General features: G+C 33.5%; 1 protein-coding gene across 3 annotated transcripts in view; it reads right to left on the reverse strand.

The window, feature by feature from the left end:
* The window catches only part of TWSG1 (twisted gastrulation BMP signaling modulator 1), a 70821-nt gene that overhangs the window by 35412 nt on the left and 16145 nt on the right, over positions 1-19264 (reverse strand). For all 3 annotated transcript variants that reach the window (XM_074275160.1, XM_074275153.1, XM_074275146.1), the window contains exon 3: positions 130-229. In XM_074275160.1, coding sequence (XP_074131261.1) covers positions 130-229 — 100 coding nt within the window. The remainder of the gene's footprint in view (positions 1-129; positions 230-19264) is intronic.

Here is a 19264-nt window from a genome sequence, read left to right on the forward strand (position 1 = left end):
TCAACTTAGGAAGCATTTCAATTTTTCTTTAAAAAGCAAGGAATATAAATCAATATTCTTATAACTGTCTTCTAAGGCAAAGTATTGTGATATAGAAAATATTAATAAGACAATCAAATATCAACTTACCAACACAGTCACAGCATTCATCCCAAAGAGTGCCCAGACAAAGCATGCATTCCTTGCAACATGAGCAATTTCCTTCACCAGGTCGACACTGACAAAGTTCCTAGTAACAGAACAGAAAAGTTAGATTTTTTTGATATTTAATACATAAATTATTATATCTTGAATTAAATAAATGCTCTTTGATTTCTTTAAAATGGGAAATACAGTGTTATTTTGTTTCATTTCATTAAGTATAGATAAATTTAATTAATACCAATGCCAAATAGTTAGTTGAAAAAATTATCTTACCTCAATATCAACTTCACTTAAGAAGAAACTGAGATATCTGCATCAGGACTAAATAATCTATTTTTAAAAACACTTTTTATTTTCAAAACATATACACAGATAGTTTTTAACATTCACTCTTGCAAAATGTTCCAATTTTTTTCTCCTTCCTTTCCCCCCACTCCCTCCCCTAGATGGCAAGTAATCCAACATATGTTAAACATGTACAATTCTTCTATACATATTTCTACAATTATCATGCTGCACAAGAAAAATCAGATTAAAAAGAAAAAAAGTGAGAAAAAAACAAAATGCAAACAAACAATGAAAACAGTGAAAGTACTATGTTGTGAGCCACATTCACTCCCCCATAGTCCTCTTTCTGGATGCAGATGGCTCTCTCCATCACCACTGAAACTGGTCTGAATCACATCATTGTTGAAAAGGGCCAAAACCATAACACTGATCATCCTATAATCTTCTTGTTGCTATATACAATGTTCTCTTTGTTTTACTCATTTCACTTGGTATCAATTCATCTAGGTCTCTCAAGATCTTTCTGAAATAATTTTGCTTATTGTTTTTTTTAAGAACAATAATAGCATACCATAACTTATTCAGCCATTCTCCAACTAATGGGCATCCACTCAATTTCCAGTTCCTTGCCGCTGTAAAAAGGGCTTCTTCAAACATTTTTTGCATATATGGGTCTTTTCCCCATTTTTATGATCTCTTTGGGATATAGGCCCAGTAGCCCTTTGGGCATAGTTCCATATTGCTCTCCAGAATGGTTGGATCAGTTCACAACTCTATCAACAATGTAATATAGTAGTGCTAAAGAATCTTAAAAGAAATTTTTTCCATGTTATGTTTCTATTATGAGAAACAGGATTTCATTTTATAATTCATTATCTTGCCCATTCCAAAATAATAATAGCACAAGAGCAAAACAGACTCCTTAATTTCTAAAAACTAGTAGTTTGGTCTAGAGTTCTACCTTATACTCATCAGATTGTAAATTTGATTTTTTAAAAATAACATCCTGAAGGAGCTTTAGGAAAGCAGGTATATTGATGTACTTCTTAATTTAATTTAATTTTAAACAATTAAATTTTTTTTCTTAGAGATGCCATGTGTTCCTCTTTTTTTCTGGTTATGTACATAATTTTTTTTAAATACACATTTTAAATACACCTATGAAAATGTTGGGAGAGAAAAATCAGAACACAAGGGGAAAACCATGAGAAGAAAAAAATGGAAAAAAAGTTAACATAACATGTGTTGATTTACATTCAGTCTCTATAGTTCTTTCTCTGGATGCAGATGGTGTTTTCTATCCAAAGTTAATTGGGATCACCATGGATCACTGAACTGCTGAGAAGAACCAAATTTGTCATTGCTGATCACCACATAATGTTGATGTTACTATGTACAATGAATTCCTAGTTCTATTTGCTTTGCTCAGTTATCAGTTAATGCAAATCTTTCTAGGCCTTTCTAAAATCAGTTTATTTTTTAATAGAACAATAATATTCCAATACTTTCATATACCATAACTTATTCAGCCATTACTCAATTGATGGGCGTGTTTACTCATTTTCCAATTCTTTGGCACTACAAAAAGAGATGTTACAAACATTTTTGCACATATGGGTCCTTTCCCCTCTTTTATGATTTCCTTGGGATACAGACCTAGTAATAGCACTGCTGGATCAAGAGGTATCCAGTTTTGTAGCTCCTTAGGCATGGTTCCGTATTACTCTCCAGAATTGTTGGATCAGTTCACAACTCCACCAACAATGTATTAGTATCCCAATTTTCCCATATCCCCTTTAACATTTATCATTATCTTTTCCTATTATCATAGTCAATCTGAAAGGTTTGAAGTGGTACCTCAGAGTTCTTTTAATTTACATTTCTCTAATCAATACTGATTTAGAGCATTTTTTTCATATGACTACAAATGTTTAATTTTATCATCTGAAAATTGTCTGTTCATATCCTTTGACCATTTATCAACTGGGGAATAATTTGTATTCTTACAAATCTGACAGAGTTCTTAAAATATTTAAAATATATTCTAAATGAGGACTTTGTTAGAAACACTGGCTGTAAAAATATTTCCCCCAGTTTTATGCTTCCCTTTTAATCTTGTTGGTTTTGTGTAAAACCTTTTAAATTTAATATAACCAAACTTGTCCATTTTGCATTTCATAATGTTCTCTATAGAGTTCTTCTTTGGTCATAAATTACTCTTTTCTCCAAAGACCTTATAGGTAAACCAAGCCTTGCTCTTCTAATTTGCTTGTGGTATTACCCTTTACAATCAAATCATGTACCCATTTGACCTTATTTTGATATGGGGTGTGAGTTGCAGGTTTATGCTGTATTTCTGACATATTATTTTCCAATTTTCCCATCAATTTTTGTAAAATAGTGAGTTCTTATCCCAGAAGTTAAGAGTTTTGTCAAATATTAGATTATTGTAGTCAGATTATTGTTGTCATATGTATCTAATCTATTCCACTGATCCAACACTCTATTTTTTAGCTGTATCAAATGGTTTTGATAATCACTGCTTTATAATATAGTTTTAGATCTGGTACTACTAGGCCAGTGTTCTTTGTATTTCCCCCCCATTATTCTTGTTCCTTTGTTCTTCCAGATGAATTCTACTATTTTTTCTAGTTCTATAAAATAATTTTTTGGCAATCTGATTGGCATTGAACAAGTAGACCAATTTAGGTAGAATTGTCATTTTTATTATATTAGCTTGGCCTGCCCATGAGCAACTGATATTTTTCCAATTGTTTAGATCAGACTTTATTTGTATAAGAAGTGTTTTGTAATTGTGTTCATCTAGTTCCTGGGTTTGTCTATTTATATATATATATATGTGTGTGTGTATACATATATGTATATATATGTATGTATTTTTTATTATAGCTTTTTATTTTTTTATTTACAAGATATATGCATGGGTAATTTTACAGCATTGACAATTGCCGAGCCTTTTTTTTCCAATTTTTCCCCTCCTCCCCGCCCCTGCCCCCCCCCATGGCAGGTTGACCAATACATATTAAATATGTTAAAGTATAAGTTAAATACAATATATGTATACATGTCCAAGAAGTTATTTTGCTGTACAAAAAGAATCAGACTTTGAAATAGTATACAATTAGCCTGTGAAGGAAATAAAAAATGCAGGTGGACAAAAATATAGGGATTAGGAATTCTATGTAGTGGTTCGCAGTCATGTCCCAGAGTTCTTTCGCTGGGTGTAGCTGGTTCAGTTCATTACTGCTCTATTGGAACTGATTTGGTTCATCTCATGTTGAAGATGGCCATATCCATCAGAATTGATCATCATATAGTATTGTTGTTGAAATATATAATGATCTCTTGGTCTTGTTCATTTCACTCAGCATCAGTTCATGTAAGTCTCTCCAGATCTTTCTGAAATCATCCTGTTCGTCATTTCTTACAGAACAGTAATATTCCATAACATTCATATACCACAATTTATTCAGCCATTCTCCAATTGATGGACATCCACTCAGTTTCCAGTTTCTAGCCATTACAAGGAGGGCTGCCACAAACATTTTGGCACATACAGGCCCCTTTCCCTTCTTTAAATCTCTTTGGGATATAAGCCCAGTAGTAACACTGCTGAATCAAAGGGTATGCACAATTTAATAACTTTTTGAGCATAGTTCCAAATTATTCTCCAGAATGGCTGGATGTATTCGCAATTCCACCAACAATGTATCAGAGTCCCTGTTTTCCCACATCCCCTCCAACATTGCTCATTATCTTTCCCTGTCATTCTGGACAATCTGACAGGTGTGTAGTGGTATCTCAGAGTTGTCTTAATTTGCATTTCTCTGATTAATAATGACTTGGAGCATCTTTTCATATGGCTAGAAATAGTTTCAATTTCCCTGGGTTTGTCCATTAATATACTTTTGATGGAGCTGTGAAGTGATTTAGTCATTCTGGAAATCACTTTGGAACAATATCTCAAAACTTACTAAACAATAAGTCAACATACATTTATTAAGTACTATGTGCATACTATGTACCAAGTATTATGTTGTACATAGGAAATATTAAGAAAGGCAAAACATATACCCTGCTCTCAAGAAGTTCACAAGGGATATAGTGAGACTATATGCAAACAATCATGTACAAATAAGATATGTACATGGTAAATTAGAGATAATAAACAGAGTAAAGGCACTAACACAAAGAACAGATAAAGGTTTTTTTGTGAAAGATGGGATTTTGGGTGGGACTTAAAGGAAGCCAGAGGGACCAATATATAGAGAGTGCTGTGGGACAGAATTCCCAGTATGGAGAATAGTCAGTGAAAATTCAGTCAAGAAATATTTTAAACACCAAAAAGGTTATTTGATCCTAGAGTTAAAAAACAGCTACTAGAGTTTACTTAATAGAAGAGAAGTGATATGGACAGATCTAAACTTTAAGAAGAGCAATCTGACAACTGGAGGGAAGGATGTAATAGAGCAGGGAAGAGACTTGATGCAAGGAGACCAATTAAAAGGCTATTGCAATAGTAGAGGCATGAGCTAAGGACTGAGTGCAACAAGGTATTGAGAATATCAGAGTTAGAACTTAGAATTGATAGGACATGACAACACATTAAATATGGAAGATGGGAATGGTCATAAAAACAGGAACACCAAGGCTCAGTTCCTTCTGACTTTAAGGCTGGTGCTCTATCCATTGTACCATCTAACTCTCTTCCATGCTTGTTAATTTTTTTTAATTAAGGAAAAATTTAAAAGAAGAAAACTAATAGTTCAATAAGATATAAAATAAATCTAAAATTCTACTGATCTCATTTTAAAGGAATGTTTATTTCATATTTTATAGAAAGGAATGTGTATATATATATATATATGTGCATATATATATATATGGTACTTGAAAAGCAAAATGTTAATCTTTTACATTTTGATAGAAGTAATTCTCTTATGACCAAATGCTTTAGGTTAATCCCTCATCCTCTTCCTTAAATCTTCTGAGTTATACAACTTTTAAGTATTCAAAGATATGCTGCTGTCAAAAGTATTTCGTCAAATACTATTTTAGTAAGTAGGACATAGCATATTAGCATATTTAAATTCTACTGTTTTATTCTGTGAGTTATTCAGTTTAAAGAATATTTTAAAATTCTCTGTTCTAAGTGTTAGCAAAAAATGTCACTTTCTGCCATTAAGAAAAAAAGCTCTTATATTTTAAATTATAGACATAAAAATGTGTACATTTTAATTTATGTGCTTATATTTTAGTTGAAAGATAGCTCAACTATATAGTATTTAGAGAGTAAGCTCTGGAATCTGGAAGATCTGGTTGCAAGATTCATCATTGATATATACTATGTAATAGCATTTAACTTTTTAGTACTTTTTTTTTTTTTTTTTTTTGGAGGCTGGGGTTAAGTGACTTGCCCAGGGTCACACAGCTAGGAAGTGTTAAGTGTCTGAGATCATATTTGAACTCAGGTCCTCCTGAATTCAAGGCTGGTGCTCTATCCACTGCGCCCCCTAGCTGCCCCCTAACTTTTTAGTACTCTTAAAAAATCTTATTGCATTAATTAAAGAAACAATCATCAGTAAGAACTCTATGCCAATAAAAATCCATTCCCTATCCCTAATTATCTCCAGTTAACCAAAAGAAAAATCATTGCAATAAATTTCTCTAAGACAGTTCTGATATTTAAGACACAGAATTGACTAAAGTATTCAAGAATGATGGCCATTTTCCAAAAGGTAAATGACAAAAGCATTAAATAGTAAATTTTTTTAAAAGAAATTGAGTTTCCTTATCTTTTTGATCTATTTTTCACATCATGTTTTTGTGCTATGAAATACTTTACATGAACTTTATTTTAATATTTCCTGTTGCTCCATTAAATTACTTTCTTTTTGGTCCATTCTAATTTTTAGACAGTTTTTTTTTTTCTTTCCATAGGGCATTATTTTATACTTCTACTTCCAAACAATTAATTTCCTTTCCATTTCTTTCTTCCATCAGTCATCCTCATCACATTTGTGAAAAATATTTTTAAATTCTTTTTAAATGCTTGCTTCATCTCTTACAGGAATTCCAATTGAATTTGTGCCCATGCTATGTTATTCACTGAGGCATTGCTTACAGATATTTTGGAGTCATTCTCTTCTTTTGTGTTTTGTACACTGAGCATTTCTGCCACCAAAATAGCTCATTATAGTGGAATCCCTTTCCTCCTTTGTGAAATCCCTGATTTTGGACTTGACATTAGGTTAGTCTCTGCCACATTTCTGAAGGGAAGGTCTACTACACTGGTCCTGTAGTGCTTTCTTAGAGTATAGATCTCTATATTCCAGGATTTCAGGGGCAGGTTGGGGACCTGCAATCTTTTAGTGTTTCAAAAAATGGTCTAATGCAAAGCAAAGTCTGTTAACTACTGTAGCTCCCCTCCCAAACTCTTCCTCACCTATTACCAGAACACTATAAAGTCTTGAGTTTGGGTCTCTGGAAGAGTAGACTTCTGTTCAACTGTATCCCTATCAATAAAATGAAAAGTTCTGCTGGTTCAGAATAGCCAAATTGTAGATTTCCTTTAATCTAGTATTCCCATTTCAGTTATTTCTTTGCAGCCTGGGCTAAATGTTTTATTTGAGATACGGTTATTTTCATACAGTCTAAGCTACACCATTATTGTTGCTGAACTTCCTTTCTCAGTTTTCCTCCTTCAGAATGACATCCTACACACAGATTCTCTTCTTACTCTGTGGTGGATCTGTGACTCAGAAAAGGGTAGTGAGAAATAAATGTGTCATTACTGTCACAATCATAATGATCTAGTATAGGTTGGATGGAACCCTGTTTGGAGTCTGAGATCTCTTCTTAAACTGCTACACATCCTCTCCCCTATTCCCAGTGTCTATGGTCCATCTTATCTCCCTATAGTGACCTGGGTTGACCCATTATGACTTTTTCTGGATTTCCCTATCAGGTTTGGATCTGGTAAATTTTCTAGCTCTGCTTGCTAGAATGTATGGAGGGTAACCCATTTCAATGACTCTCATCATTCTGCCATCCTGGCAGTATCAAAGTACAGATGCCATTGATGGCATAATTTCAATTCTGAGTAGTTTAGGTTGCTTACAAACAATGGATGCTAGATTTACTGGATTTAATTTGGACACCATAATGGTTTAGTACATTGCAAATCAGAACTATGAAGCTCAGAAGATCCACCAGCATCAGCTTACTCAATAGTTGGGGTTATAGATGTGTACCAATGGATCTGATCCACTCAATTCATAAAGGAAAAAATCTAAGGAACAACAGTCTATAAAAAAATGCTGAAATCACTGAAACTGAAAAACAAAACAAAAACAAATTAACACAATGCTGAGATTCTACCTTGCTCTTACGAGATTGGCAAAAAAATAAAATAAAATAAAAATACAACTATTAAAGAAAAATTTCAAGAATATGGGACATGTGGATTGGTATAGCCGTTCTGAAAACAATTTGCACCTATGTGTCCCCAAGTCATAAAACTATGAAAACTCTTTTACTCAGTGATACAACTGTTAGGCTTATTTCCAGAAGACATGAAAGAAAGGAAATGAGATGCTTCATGGACATCCAGTTTCAAATGTTCAGTAGGCAAGTAGACATTGCCACTACCTTTTGTTTGCAAACAAATTTCTTTCCTTCCTTAGCAAAGTAGAAGAAAGCAGTGTTCCATAAAGCTTCTGTTCCACAATGGGATTTTCAGAGGAGTTTGATTCATATTGATACAAAAGGCAAAATGAGTGAAAAAATAACTTAATTCTTTCTCCCCCCCTCCCCAGGCTGGGGTTAAGTGACTTGCCCAGGGTCACACAGCTAGGAAGTGTTAAGTGTCTGAGACCAGATCTGAACTAGGGTCCTCCTGAATTCAGGGCTGGTGCTTTATTCACTGCACCACCTAGCTGCCCCCAAAATAACTTAATTCTTAAGCCTACTTCTTTTCATTTCTCATGTAGAACCTGAGGAAAAAGGAAAAGTCTGATGATATAAGTGCTGAATGTAGGTATCTATAAAAAAGATTTATTTCATATTTCAAAGGAAATCTCAACACACAATTCTAGGCATTTCCTCTCAGTACTTGGGGGTGGCAATGTGGGATAATGTAGAAGTAGAGACAATTTTGAGAATAATATCCTCAAACTTAAGTTTAGGACTCAGGGACTAGAAGCAAATTGTATTGGTGGAATGAACTGGGAGGAGAGAGGATTTGGGGGGGGGAAGGAAGGGCTGGCTGAGGGGAGCAAGGATGGGGATGCACAATGGGAGAGTGAAGAGCAGCAATATGGAAGATGGAAAAAATACAGATACTAAGTATGTGAAGGGCCATACAGACCAGGATTTAGATTTGTTTTGCTTGCCTTCTAAAAGGAAGAAATTAGGTGTATTGGGTATAAATCGTAAAAAAGTAAATTTAAATTAAGATATCAGAAAAAATTGCTAACCATCAGAGTTAGCCTTAAGTTAAATAGGCCATCATAAAAAGCAGTAGGTTGTTTTTCATCAGAAGTCTTCAAAGGCTGAACTACTACCAATATTATTGCCAATAATATTAAGAAGTAGATTCAGTAAAGTGATGGTTCTACATCTCATGAAGAGGCAAAGGTAACCTATTATATCTGAGAGAAAGAAAGGAGAGGGATGAACATTGTGTGTATCAATAGACATATTCGATTTATGGTGAAACTTCTTCCACTTCATTGAAAAGTGAGAGGGAAGGAGTAAGCTAAGGGGAAGAGAATACAGAAATTGTGAGAAAAGGGGGTAAAATAGGGAGAGGAACTTTAAGGTGGTGGAGGGATACTAAAAAGGGAGGGCTATGAAAAGCAAGTGGTGTTCACAAGTTTAATACTGGATAGGGGGGTAAGAGGGAAGGAAAGGAGAAAAGCATAAGCAGGGGTTAACAGGATGGCAAGCAATATAGAATTAGTCATTCTAACCATAAATGTGAATGGGGTAAACTCCCTCATAAAGAGGAAGCTGTTAGCAGACTGGATTAAAAGCCAGAATCCTACTATATGTTGTTTACAGGAAACACACCTGAAATAGGGTGATACATTCAGAATAAAAGTAAAAGGAGCAGAATCTATTATGCTTCAGGTAAAGCCAAAAAAGCAGGGGTAGCCATCCTCATCTCAGATCAAGCAAAAACAAAAATTGATCTAATTAAAAGAGATAAGGAAGGGCATTATACCCTGCTAAAAGGTAGCATAGATAATGAAGCAGTATCAATATTAAACATATATGCACCAAGTGGTGCAGCACTTAATTCTTAAAAGAGAAATTAAGAGAGCTGCAAAAAGAAATAGACAGCAAAACTATAATAGTGGGTGATCTCAACCTTGCACTCTCAGAATTAGATAAATCAAACCACAAAATAAATAAGAAAGAAGTCAAAGAGGTAAATAGAATACTAAAAAAGTTTGATATGATAGATCTTTGGTGAAAGCTAAATGGAGAAAGAAAGGAGTACACTTTCTTCTCAGCAGTTCATGGAACGTATACAAAAACTGATCATATACTAGGACATAAAAACCTCAAAATCAAATGCAGTAAGGCAGAAATAGTAAATGCATCCTTTTCAGACCACAATGCAATTAAAATTACATTTAATAAAAAGCCAGGGGAAAATAGATCAAAAAATAATTGGAAACTAAATAATCTTATACTAAAGAATGATTGTGTAAAACAGCAAATCATAGACATAATTAATAACTTCACCCAAGAAAATGATAATAATGAGACAACATACCAAAATGTGTGGGATACAGCCAAAGCAGTAATAAGGGGAAGTTTTGTATCTCTAGAGGCCTATTTGGATAAAATAGAGAGAGGGTCAATGAATTGGGCTTACAACTAAAATTGCTAGAAAAGGAACAAATCAAAAACCTCCAGACAAACACGAAATTTGAAATTCTAAAAATAAAAGGTGAGATTAATAAAAATGAAAGTAAAAAAACTATTGAATTAATTAATAAAACTAAGAGTTGGTTCTATGAAAAAAACCAACAAAATAGACAAACCCTTAGTAAATCTGATTAAAAAAAAGAGAGGAAAAGCAAATTGTTAGTCTTGAAAATGAAAAGGGAGAACTCACCACTAATGAAGAGGAAATTAGAACAATAGTTAGGAGTTACTTTGCTCAACTTTATGCCAATAAATTCGATAACTTAAATGAAATGGAAGAATACCTTCAAAAATATAGCTTGCTCAGATTAACAGAGGAAGAAGTAAATAGTCTAAATAATCTCATTTCAGAAAAAGAAATAGAAGAAGCTATTAACCAGCTCCCTAAGAAAAAATCCCCAGGATCAGATGGATTTACATGTGAATTCTACCAAACATTCAAAGAACAACTAACTCCAATGCTATATAAACTATTTGAAAAAATAGGGATTGAAGGAGTCCTACCAAATTTCTTTTATGACACAGACATGGTACTGATACCTAAACCAGGTAGGCTGAAAACTGAGAAAGAAAATTATAGACCAATCTCCCTAATGAATATTGATGCTAAAATCTTAAATAATAAAATATTAGCAAAAAGACTACAGAAAATCATCCCCAGGATAATACACTATGATCAAGTAGGATTTATACCATGAATGCAGGGCTGGTTCAATATTAGGAAAACTATTAGCATAATTGACTATATCAATAAACAAATTAACAAAAACCATATGATCATCTCAATAGTTGCAGAAAAAGCATTTGATAAAATCCAACATCCATTCCTACTAAAAACACTTGAGAATATAGGAATAAATGGACTATTCCTTAAAATAATAAGGAGCATATATTTTAAACCGTCAGTAAACATCATATGTAATGGGGATAAACTGGAACCTTTCCCAATAAGATCAGGAGTGAAACAAGGTTGCCCACTATCACCAATACTATTCAATATAGTACTAGAAATGCTAGCCTCAACAATAAGAGTGGAGAAAGAGATTCAAGAAATTAGAGTAGGTAATGAGGAAATCAAACTATCACTCTTTGCAGATGACATGATAGTATACTTAGAGAACCCCAAAGACTCTGCTAAAAAGCTATTAGAAATAATTCAGAACTTTAGCAAAGTTGCAGGATACAAAATAAATCCACATAAATTCTCAGCATTTTTATACATTACCAACACAATCCAACAGCAAGAGATACAAAGAGAAATTCCATTCAAAATAACAGTCGATAGTATAAAATATTTGGGAATATATCTACCAAAGGAAAGTCAGGGATTATATAAGCAAAACTACAAAACACTTGCCACAAAAATAAAGTCAGATTTAAATAATTGGATAGACATTGAGTGCTCCTGGATAGGCTGAGTGAATATAATTAAGATGACAATATTCCCTAAAATAATTTATTTATTTAATGCTATACCAATCAGACTCCCAAGAAACTATTTTAATGACCTAGAAAAAATAACAACAAAATTCATATGGAAGAACAAAAGGTCGAGAATTTCTTTTTTTTTTTTTTCTTTCTTTTTTTTTATTATATATATATATTTTATAATATTATCCCTTGTATTCATTTTTCCAAATTACCCCCCCCTTCCTTTATTCCCTCCCCCCGACGACAGGCAATACCATACATTTTACATGTGTTACAATATAGTCTAGGTACAATACATGTGTGCGAATATCATTTTCTTGTTGCACAATAAACATTAGAATCCGAAGGTACATGTAACCTGGGCAGACAGATATTAGTGCTAACAATTTTCATTCCCCTCCCAGTGTTTCTTCTCTGGGTGCAGCTACCCCTGTCCATCATTGATCAACTGGAAGTGAGTTGGATCTTCTTTATGTTGAAGATTTCCACTTCCATCAGAATACATCCTCATACAGTATTGTTGTTGAAGTGTACAGTGATCTTCTGGTTCTGCTCATTTCACTCAGCATCAGTTGATTTAAGTCTCTCCAGGCCTCTCTATATTCCTCCTGCTGGTCATTTCTTACCGAGCAATAATATTCCAAAAGGTCGAGAATTTCAAGGGAAGTAATGAAAAAAAAAATAAATGAAGGTGGTCTAGCTGTACCTGATCTAGAACTATATTATAAAGCAGCAGTCACCAAAACCATCTGGTATTGGCTAAGAAATAGACTAGTTGATCAGTGGAATAGGTAGGTTCACAGGGCAAGATAGTGAATAAAAATATCAATCTAGTGTTTGACAAACCCAAAGATCCCAACTTCTGGGATAAGAATTCATTATTTGACAAAAACTGCTGGGAAAATTGGAAATTAGTATGGCAGAAACTAGGCATGAACTCACATTTAACACCACATACTAAGATAAGATCAAAATGGGTCCAAGATTTAGGCATAAAGAACGAGATCATAAATAAATTGGAGGAACATGGGATAGTCTACCTCTCAGACTTGTGGAGAAGGAAGGAATTTGTGTCCAAAGGAGAACTAGAGATCATTATTGATCACAAAATAAAAAATTTTGATTACATCAAATTAAAAAGCTTTTGCACAAACAAAGCAAATGCAAACAAGATTAGAAGGAAAGTGACAAATTGGGAAAACATTTTTACAGTTAAAGGTTCTGATAAAGGCCTCATCTCCAAAATATACAGAGAATTGACTTTAATTTATAAGAAATCAAGCCATTCTCCAATTGATAAATGGTCAAAGGATATGAACAGACAATTTTCAGATGATGAAATTGAAACTATTTCCACCCATATGAGTGTTCAAAATCACTACTGATCAGAGAAATGCAAATTAAGAAAACTCTGAGATACCACTACACACCTGTCAGATTGGCTAAGATGACAGGAACAAATGATGATGAATATTGGAAGGGATGTGGAAAAACTGGGATACTGATGCATTGTTGGTGAAGTTGTGAAAGAATCCAACCATTCTGGAGAGCATTCTGGAATTATGCCCCAAAAGTTATCAAACTGTACATACCCTTTGATCCAGCAGTGCTACTACTGGGCTTATATCCCAAGGAAATACTAAAGAAGGTAAAGGGACCTGTGTGTGCCAAAATGTTTGTGGCAGCCCTTTTCATAGTGGCTAGAAAATGGAAGATGAATGGATGCCCATCAATTGGAGAATGGTTGGATAAATTATGGTATATGAATGTTATGGAATATTATTGTTCTGTAAGAAATGACCAGCAGGATAAGTACAGAGAAACTTGGAGAGACTTACATCAACTGATGCTGAGTGAAACAAGCAGAACTAGGAGATCATTATACACTTCAACAATGATACTGTATGAGGATGCATTATGATGGAAGTGGATATCTTCAACATAGAGAAGAGCTAATCCAATTCCAATTGATCAGTCATCGACAGAATCAGCTATACCCAGAAAAGGAACATTGGGAAATGAGTGGAAACTGTTAGCATTGTTTTGTTTTTCTTCCCAGGTTATTTTTACCTTCCGAATCCAATTCTTCCTTTGCAACAACAACAACAACAAAATTCGGTTCTGCACATATATATTGTACTTAGGATATACTATAGCATATTTAATATGTATGGGAATGCTTGCCATCTAGGGGAGGGGGTGGAGGGAAGTAGGGGAAAATTCGGTACAGAAGGGAGTACAAGGGATAATGTTGTAAAAAATGTTATAATTATAAAATTAATTTTTAAAAAGTAGATTCATACTCAAAGATTAAACTAGGTATCTTCTCTCAGATCCTTTACAAATTTTAAATTCTATGATTCTGATCCTGTTTATAGTGGCAAAAGAACAGTGGTTATAAAGGCTTATTCACCAATCTGTAGTGGAAATAGCACTGTGTATATAAAGTCAGAAGCCTTGGATTCAAATCCCAGGGTGGCTAGTTAGTGTGTGCCCTTAGCAGTCATATAACTTTTCTGGGTATCGGTATCAAAATGAGGGGGATGGATTAGAGCAGCTAAGTAAAGTAGTGAAGAGAGAGTGCTTGACCTGGAGTCAGGAAGACTTAAATTCAAATTGTCTCAGACACCCTGATCAAGTTATCACTTAACCTCCGTCTGCCTCAGTTTCCTATTATATAAAATCTCCCAGGTTTGTTCTGAGGATCAAATGAGGTAATATTTATAAAGCATTTTGCAAACCTTAAAGTGAAATGTACATGGAAGCTAGTATTATTTGCTATGATATGATGTCAACAATCAGTTCCAGCATTAAATTTATAAAGTTTTAACTAATGAAGTTAGGACCTTGAATTACTGGAGATCTATTATAATTAGCTTTACTAAAAACGTAAAGTTAATTATAATAGATCTCCAGTAATTATTGAAAGGGAAAAGAAAGGAATATACATAATTCTCAACATTATAAAGCCTCTTTACAAAAACTGACCATATTTTCGAGTATAAAAACTTCACAAACATAGAAAAGTAAAATTACTAAAAACACTCTTTACTGACCACAATGTAATAAAAAATTAAGAGCATTTGAAGGGATTAAATTGGAGACTAAGTAACTTAATCCTAAAGAAATAATGGGTCAGAGAAGTCAGAGAGGAATAGATAACTTCATCAGAGAAAATGATGAGAGCACACTAAAATTTTGTAATGCAGCCAAAGCAATTCTCAGAGGAAAACTGCTATCTCTAAATTGTTATGACAATGAGTGAGAAAGAACTGAGTAATAAATTGGACACACAATTAAATCTCATGGCTACTCTAGTTAGCTCTATCATCTCAGGGGTAAGGTAAGAATACAGGGATGGGAATAATCAGTAAATGGAAACATGGAAAATAGGAAATTTTAAGCGGAAGACAGAGGTAAAAAAAGAATTTCTACGACTTTAGAGCAAGAATTTTTAACCTCTTTCTGTGTCACAGAGTGTTATGGTAATCTAGTAAAGCCTGTGGATATCTCAGAATAATGTGTATAAACACACAAAATAAAATACATAAGATTACAAGAGAAATCAATTATATTGAAATAAATTTATTAAAATATTAAAACATACATATCCAAATCCACCTATCCATAAAACAAAAACTAAGGCTATTGATCCCAGGCAAGGATCCCTTTTCCTAGAATCTAGAACATGTTATTAAGAGGAAGATTAAGGAATATCATAGCCTGATCAAGAACAAGTTATACCAGGCCAACCTTCTTTCTTTTTTTCTTTTCTTTTTTTTTAGATAGTTCCTAAACTGGTTGATCAGGGAAATGATGTAGACATATTTTATCTAGTTTGGGCAATGCATTTGACAAACTCACTCAGGATAATCTTATGCATGGGAGGTTGACTATATGATAGTTGCTGCTAGATGGATTGAATACTTAATGGTGGTGAATGCTTAGTGCTGAATGGTGGAATACAAAAAATCCGATATAGAACTGAAGTTTCTCCTGAAACCTCCCAGGGATTTGAGATTGGCCTTGTGCTATGTAACATGTTCATCAATTTCTTTGAAAAAGCTAAACACAAACTTAGCAAATTTGCTGACAATACAAGCAAAGAAGCATATTTAACACAGGAGATGCCAGAGTCAAGCCTGAAAAATATCTTGATAGGCTAGAACACCAGACTATGAAAATTCAATTCAATAGGTTAAATAAAAGATTTTGCACCTACAAAATGGAATAAACACTGCTAGATAGGAATTTATTTGAAAGATATCTAGAGCTTTTTTGTTATTTTAGAGCTTTTTCTACAAACTGCCACTTTCTCAAATCTAGTCATGGCTCCACTCTTTGATCATTTCCACACTACCAGAAATGTGTAGCCAGAAAATTTTTGCTTTATTTTGTTAGGAAGCAGACATCTACAATAGTTCTACTTCTTACAGTTTTATAGGACTTTTATAGGACTCTTTCCTCACTCCTTTCCTCCCCCCCCCAGTATCACTTTTTATATGCTGGCTTTCTTTATTACAATGAAATCTCCTAATAAGGGAAGAGGTAACTGGAAAGAAGAGAAAATAAGATCTTGTTAATTAGATCTTAAAAAATAGGGTAAGTCCTTTTCAGGACCAAGCTCACTATGAGATTACTTTCTCCCCCTCCTCACAATGCCTTCCTTCTAATGGCATCTTTCTCTTTACTCTGACTTTGGTTAATCTAACTATATGCTCTCCCAATTCTATTTCATATTTTAAAATTCCTGATATTTATTATATTCCTTCATTTTTGTCTGTGACCTCTTCCTCTAAAAAATTATCCATTTTCCAAAGAAAAAAAAATTAAATTAAAAAAAAAAAGAAATAAAGCCCCCACCCCCAAAAAGCCAAATTCTAAATAAGTCATGCCATAAATAACTCCTATCTATGGAAATTCACTATATTTTTCATCATTTTTAAAAATGAAAAACATAGAATATAAGCTTCTTTTAGACAAAATTGTTTGTTTGCTTTGACTTAATATTCCTAGTGCTTAGGACAGTAACTAACATATAATAAGCATTTAATAAATGTGCCATTTATCCGTCTACTCTACAGTGTGAATGGTGGCCAAGAATACCACAGTAAATTTCAGTCGTATAAAAAAGAGACATCTTGTACACAATTGAGGAGATGGTATTACCCTTATATTTTAGCTTGTATTCTACATTGGCTGTACCAGAACCTTCTGTTCAATTCTAAGCATATCATTGTTAAAGGAGAGTAACCAGAGGCTGGGAACCAGAATGATTAACTACTTTGAGTTCTTTAACCCTGAGATTTTGATTCTAGAATGGTCACTGAATTTTTCAAAATGTGTACAAATTGAGCATAGATTCTATACACATTATGCTAGTTTGAATTTGCAAGGCTGTATATAACATTTTACCAGAAGAGCTACAGTTTTTTTTCCCCTTTTCCCACCTACCTCTCCCTCAACAATTAGCTTAAGATGCCTCATTTGATATTCTAAATTACATAAAATGACAACTTAATACCTTTTATTATAAAATCTGATACTTTAAAGAAGTAACCATTTATTTTACTGTCATGTATCCGTCATTTTAAAAAATTTAATCACAGGTGTATGCAATAGAAGATTAATGCTAACATAAGTTTAAGAGAAATTGCCTGAGAGCTGTCTGAACTTGTCTTGATGATCTAACACTAAAGAGGATGTTTGCACACCCTCTTAATGGATGTGCTGTGCTTTGACATTTCAGTGGGAGTGAAATGTTATGGTAATATACTTAATGATTTATAATTTAGTGATTATCTCCCAAAGTAAAAGATTTTAAGAACAAAGGGAAAGTCAGAAATTGATAGGTAATTTATAATATCTTCAGTATCATATTAGTGAAGACAAAGATGAAAGTTTAGACTGCTGAAGACTGGCTGCCAGTCAGCAAAGATGATATTCCCATCTCTCTTCTTCCACTTTGCTAAAGTAAAGAAGCAAGAAGACTGACATTTTTTTTTTTTTTTTGGAAAGTAGAAATTTAGTTACAAAAAGAAACTGCTTCAGTAATTAAATTATTTCTTATTGGTGTGAATATTCCCTTCACTTTCACTTTCCATACCTATTTATGAAGTTGTGTTATTTGATTTTTGACTGGATCTGAGAAAAGCTCCTTGGGAGATACTTTCTCTGCCAATGCAGAGCCTAGTGCCTCCAAAACAAAGTTTTTAAGTGTTCAATGGGTTTTGAGAGGTTTAGTGACTTGCCTTGAGCCACAGAACCAATATGTCAGTGGCAGGACTTGAACCTATTCAATAACTCCCATGGATTCACTCCAGGATAACACAATGATCTGTGTGGCTTTTAAGGCACTTCATCACCTCGCCTCTTCCTGACTTTGCAATTTTCTTATACTTTAATCTATTCACGTACTCCATAGTCCAGTGATACTGGCTTTCTGGCTGTTTTCACACATCACATTCTACACCTCCCAGGTTTCATGTTTTTTCACTGCCTGTCCTTCTCCCTAGATATCTCTGCCTTCTCACTTCCTTTGAATCTCAGCTCAAATTCTACCTTTTGCAAGAGATAATTTCTCAGGTTCCTTCAATTGTAGTGCTTTCCTCTAAGATTATGTCCAACCTATCGTGCGCGCACACATGTGTGTATGTTATTTATACATAAGTTTGTTGCATATGGTCTTTCTCATTAAAATAATAACTCCTTGAAGACTAGGATAGAAAGACAGCATATAACCGAATGAAACCTTTTGCATAAGAGGAAATAAACTACAGAAAACATGTCTAATTACTGGGACCCTTTTCAATATTTACAAGCTTTCTTTGACCCAGTTTTCATCTCAGTCTGAAATGGGGATCTCAAATCTAATCCTCTGATCAACAATCATGTCTAACTGATATCCAGAAATGTAATATTTATTACATTTCTTTAAAAAAAATAAACTTGTAATATACCAATGTAGGTATCTTCAACAAAAGTGGTTAAAAAATAAAACTTTTCTGCACAAAAATGAAAGGACAAAAGGATAAGTAAGGGTACAGAATGTAACTATTCAATAAAATTAGTACAAAGTTGAAACAATGAATTTTGTGTATAATTAGTAATAATTAACATAGGTAGCATATCAAGGAATTCATGCCCAAGTATTCACTTTATATGTTATTGAAGGTAAACATCAAATAAAGTGTGATCATAAGGACATTTGGAAAATAAGCTTTTTAAAAATTTGTAGAAATAGTAAAAATAATAGCTAACAGAGATGCCTCTATATTAATAAGGAAAATTTTAAAGTATCTTTTTACTAAAATGTTGCGAGTCAGTCAACAAATATTTATTAAGCCCTTACTATATGCAAAGCCAAAAAAAAAAGTATAAAGAGAGGCAAAAACACTGGCTGTACTTAAGAACTTTATATTCTAAAGGAGGAGACAAAAGG

Source organism: Sminthopsis crassicaudata, chromosome 1, assembly GCF_048593235.1.
Source record: "Sminthopsis crassicaudata isolate SCR6 chromosome 1, ASM4859323v1, whole genome shotgun sequence".
Classification (NCBI taxonomy): domain Eukaryota; kingdom Metazoa; phylum Chordata; class Mammalia; order Dasyuromorphia; family Dasyuridae; genus Sminthopsis; species Sminthopsis crassicaudata.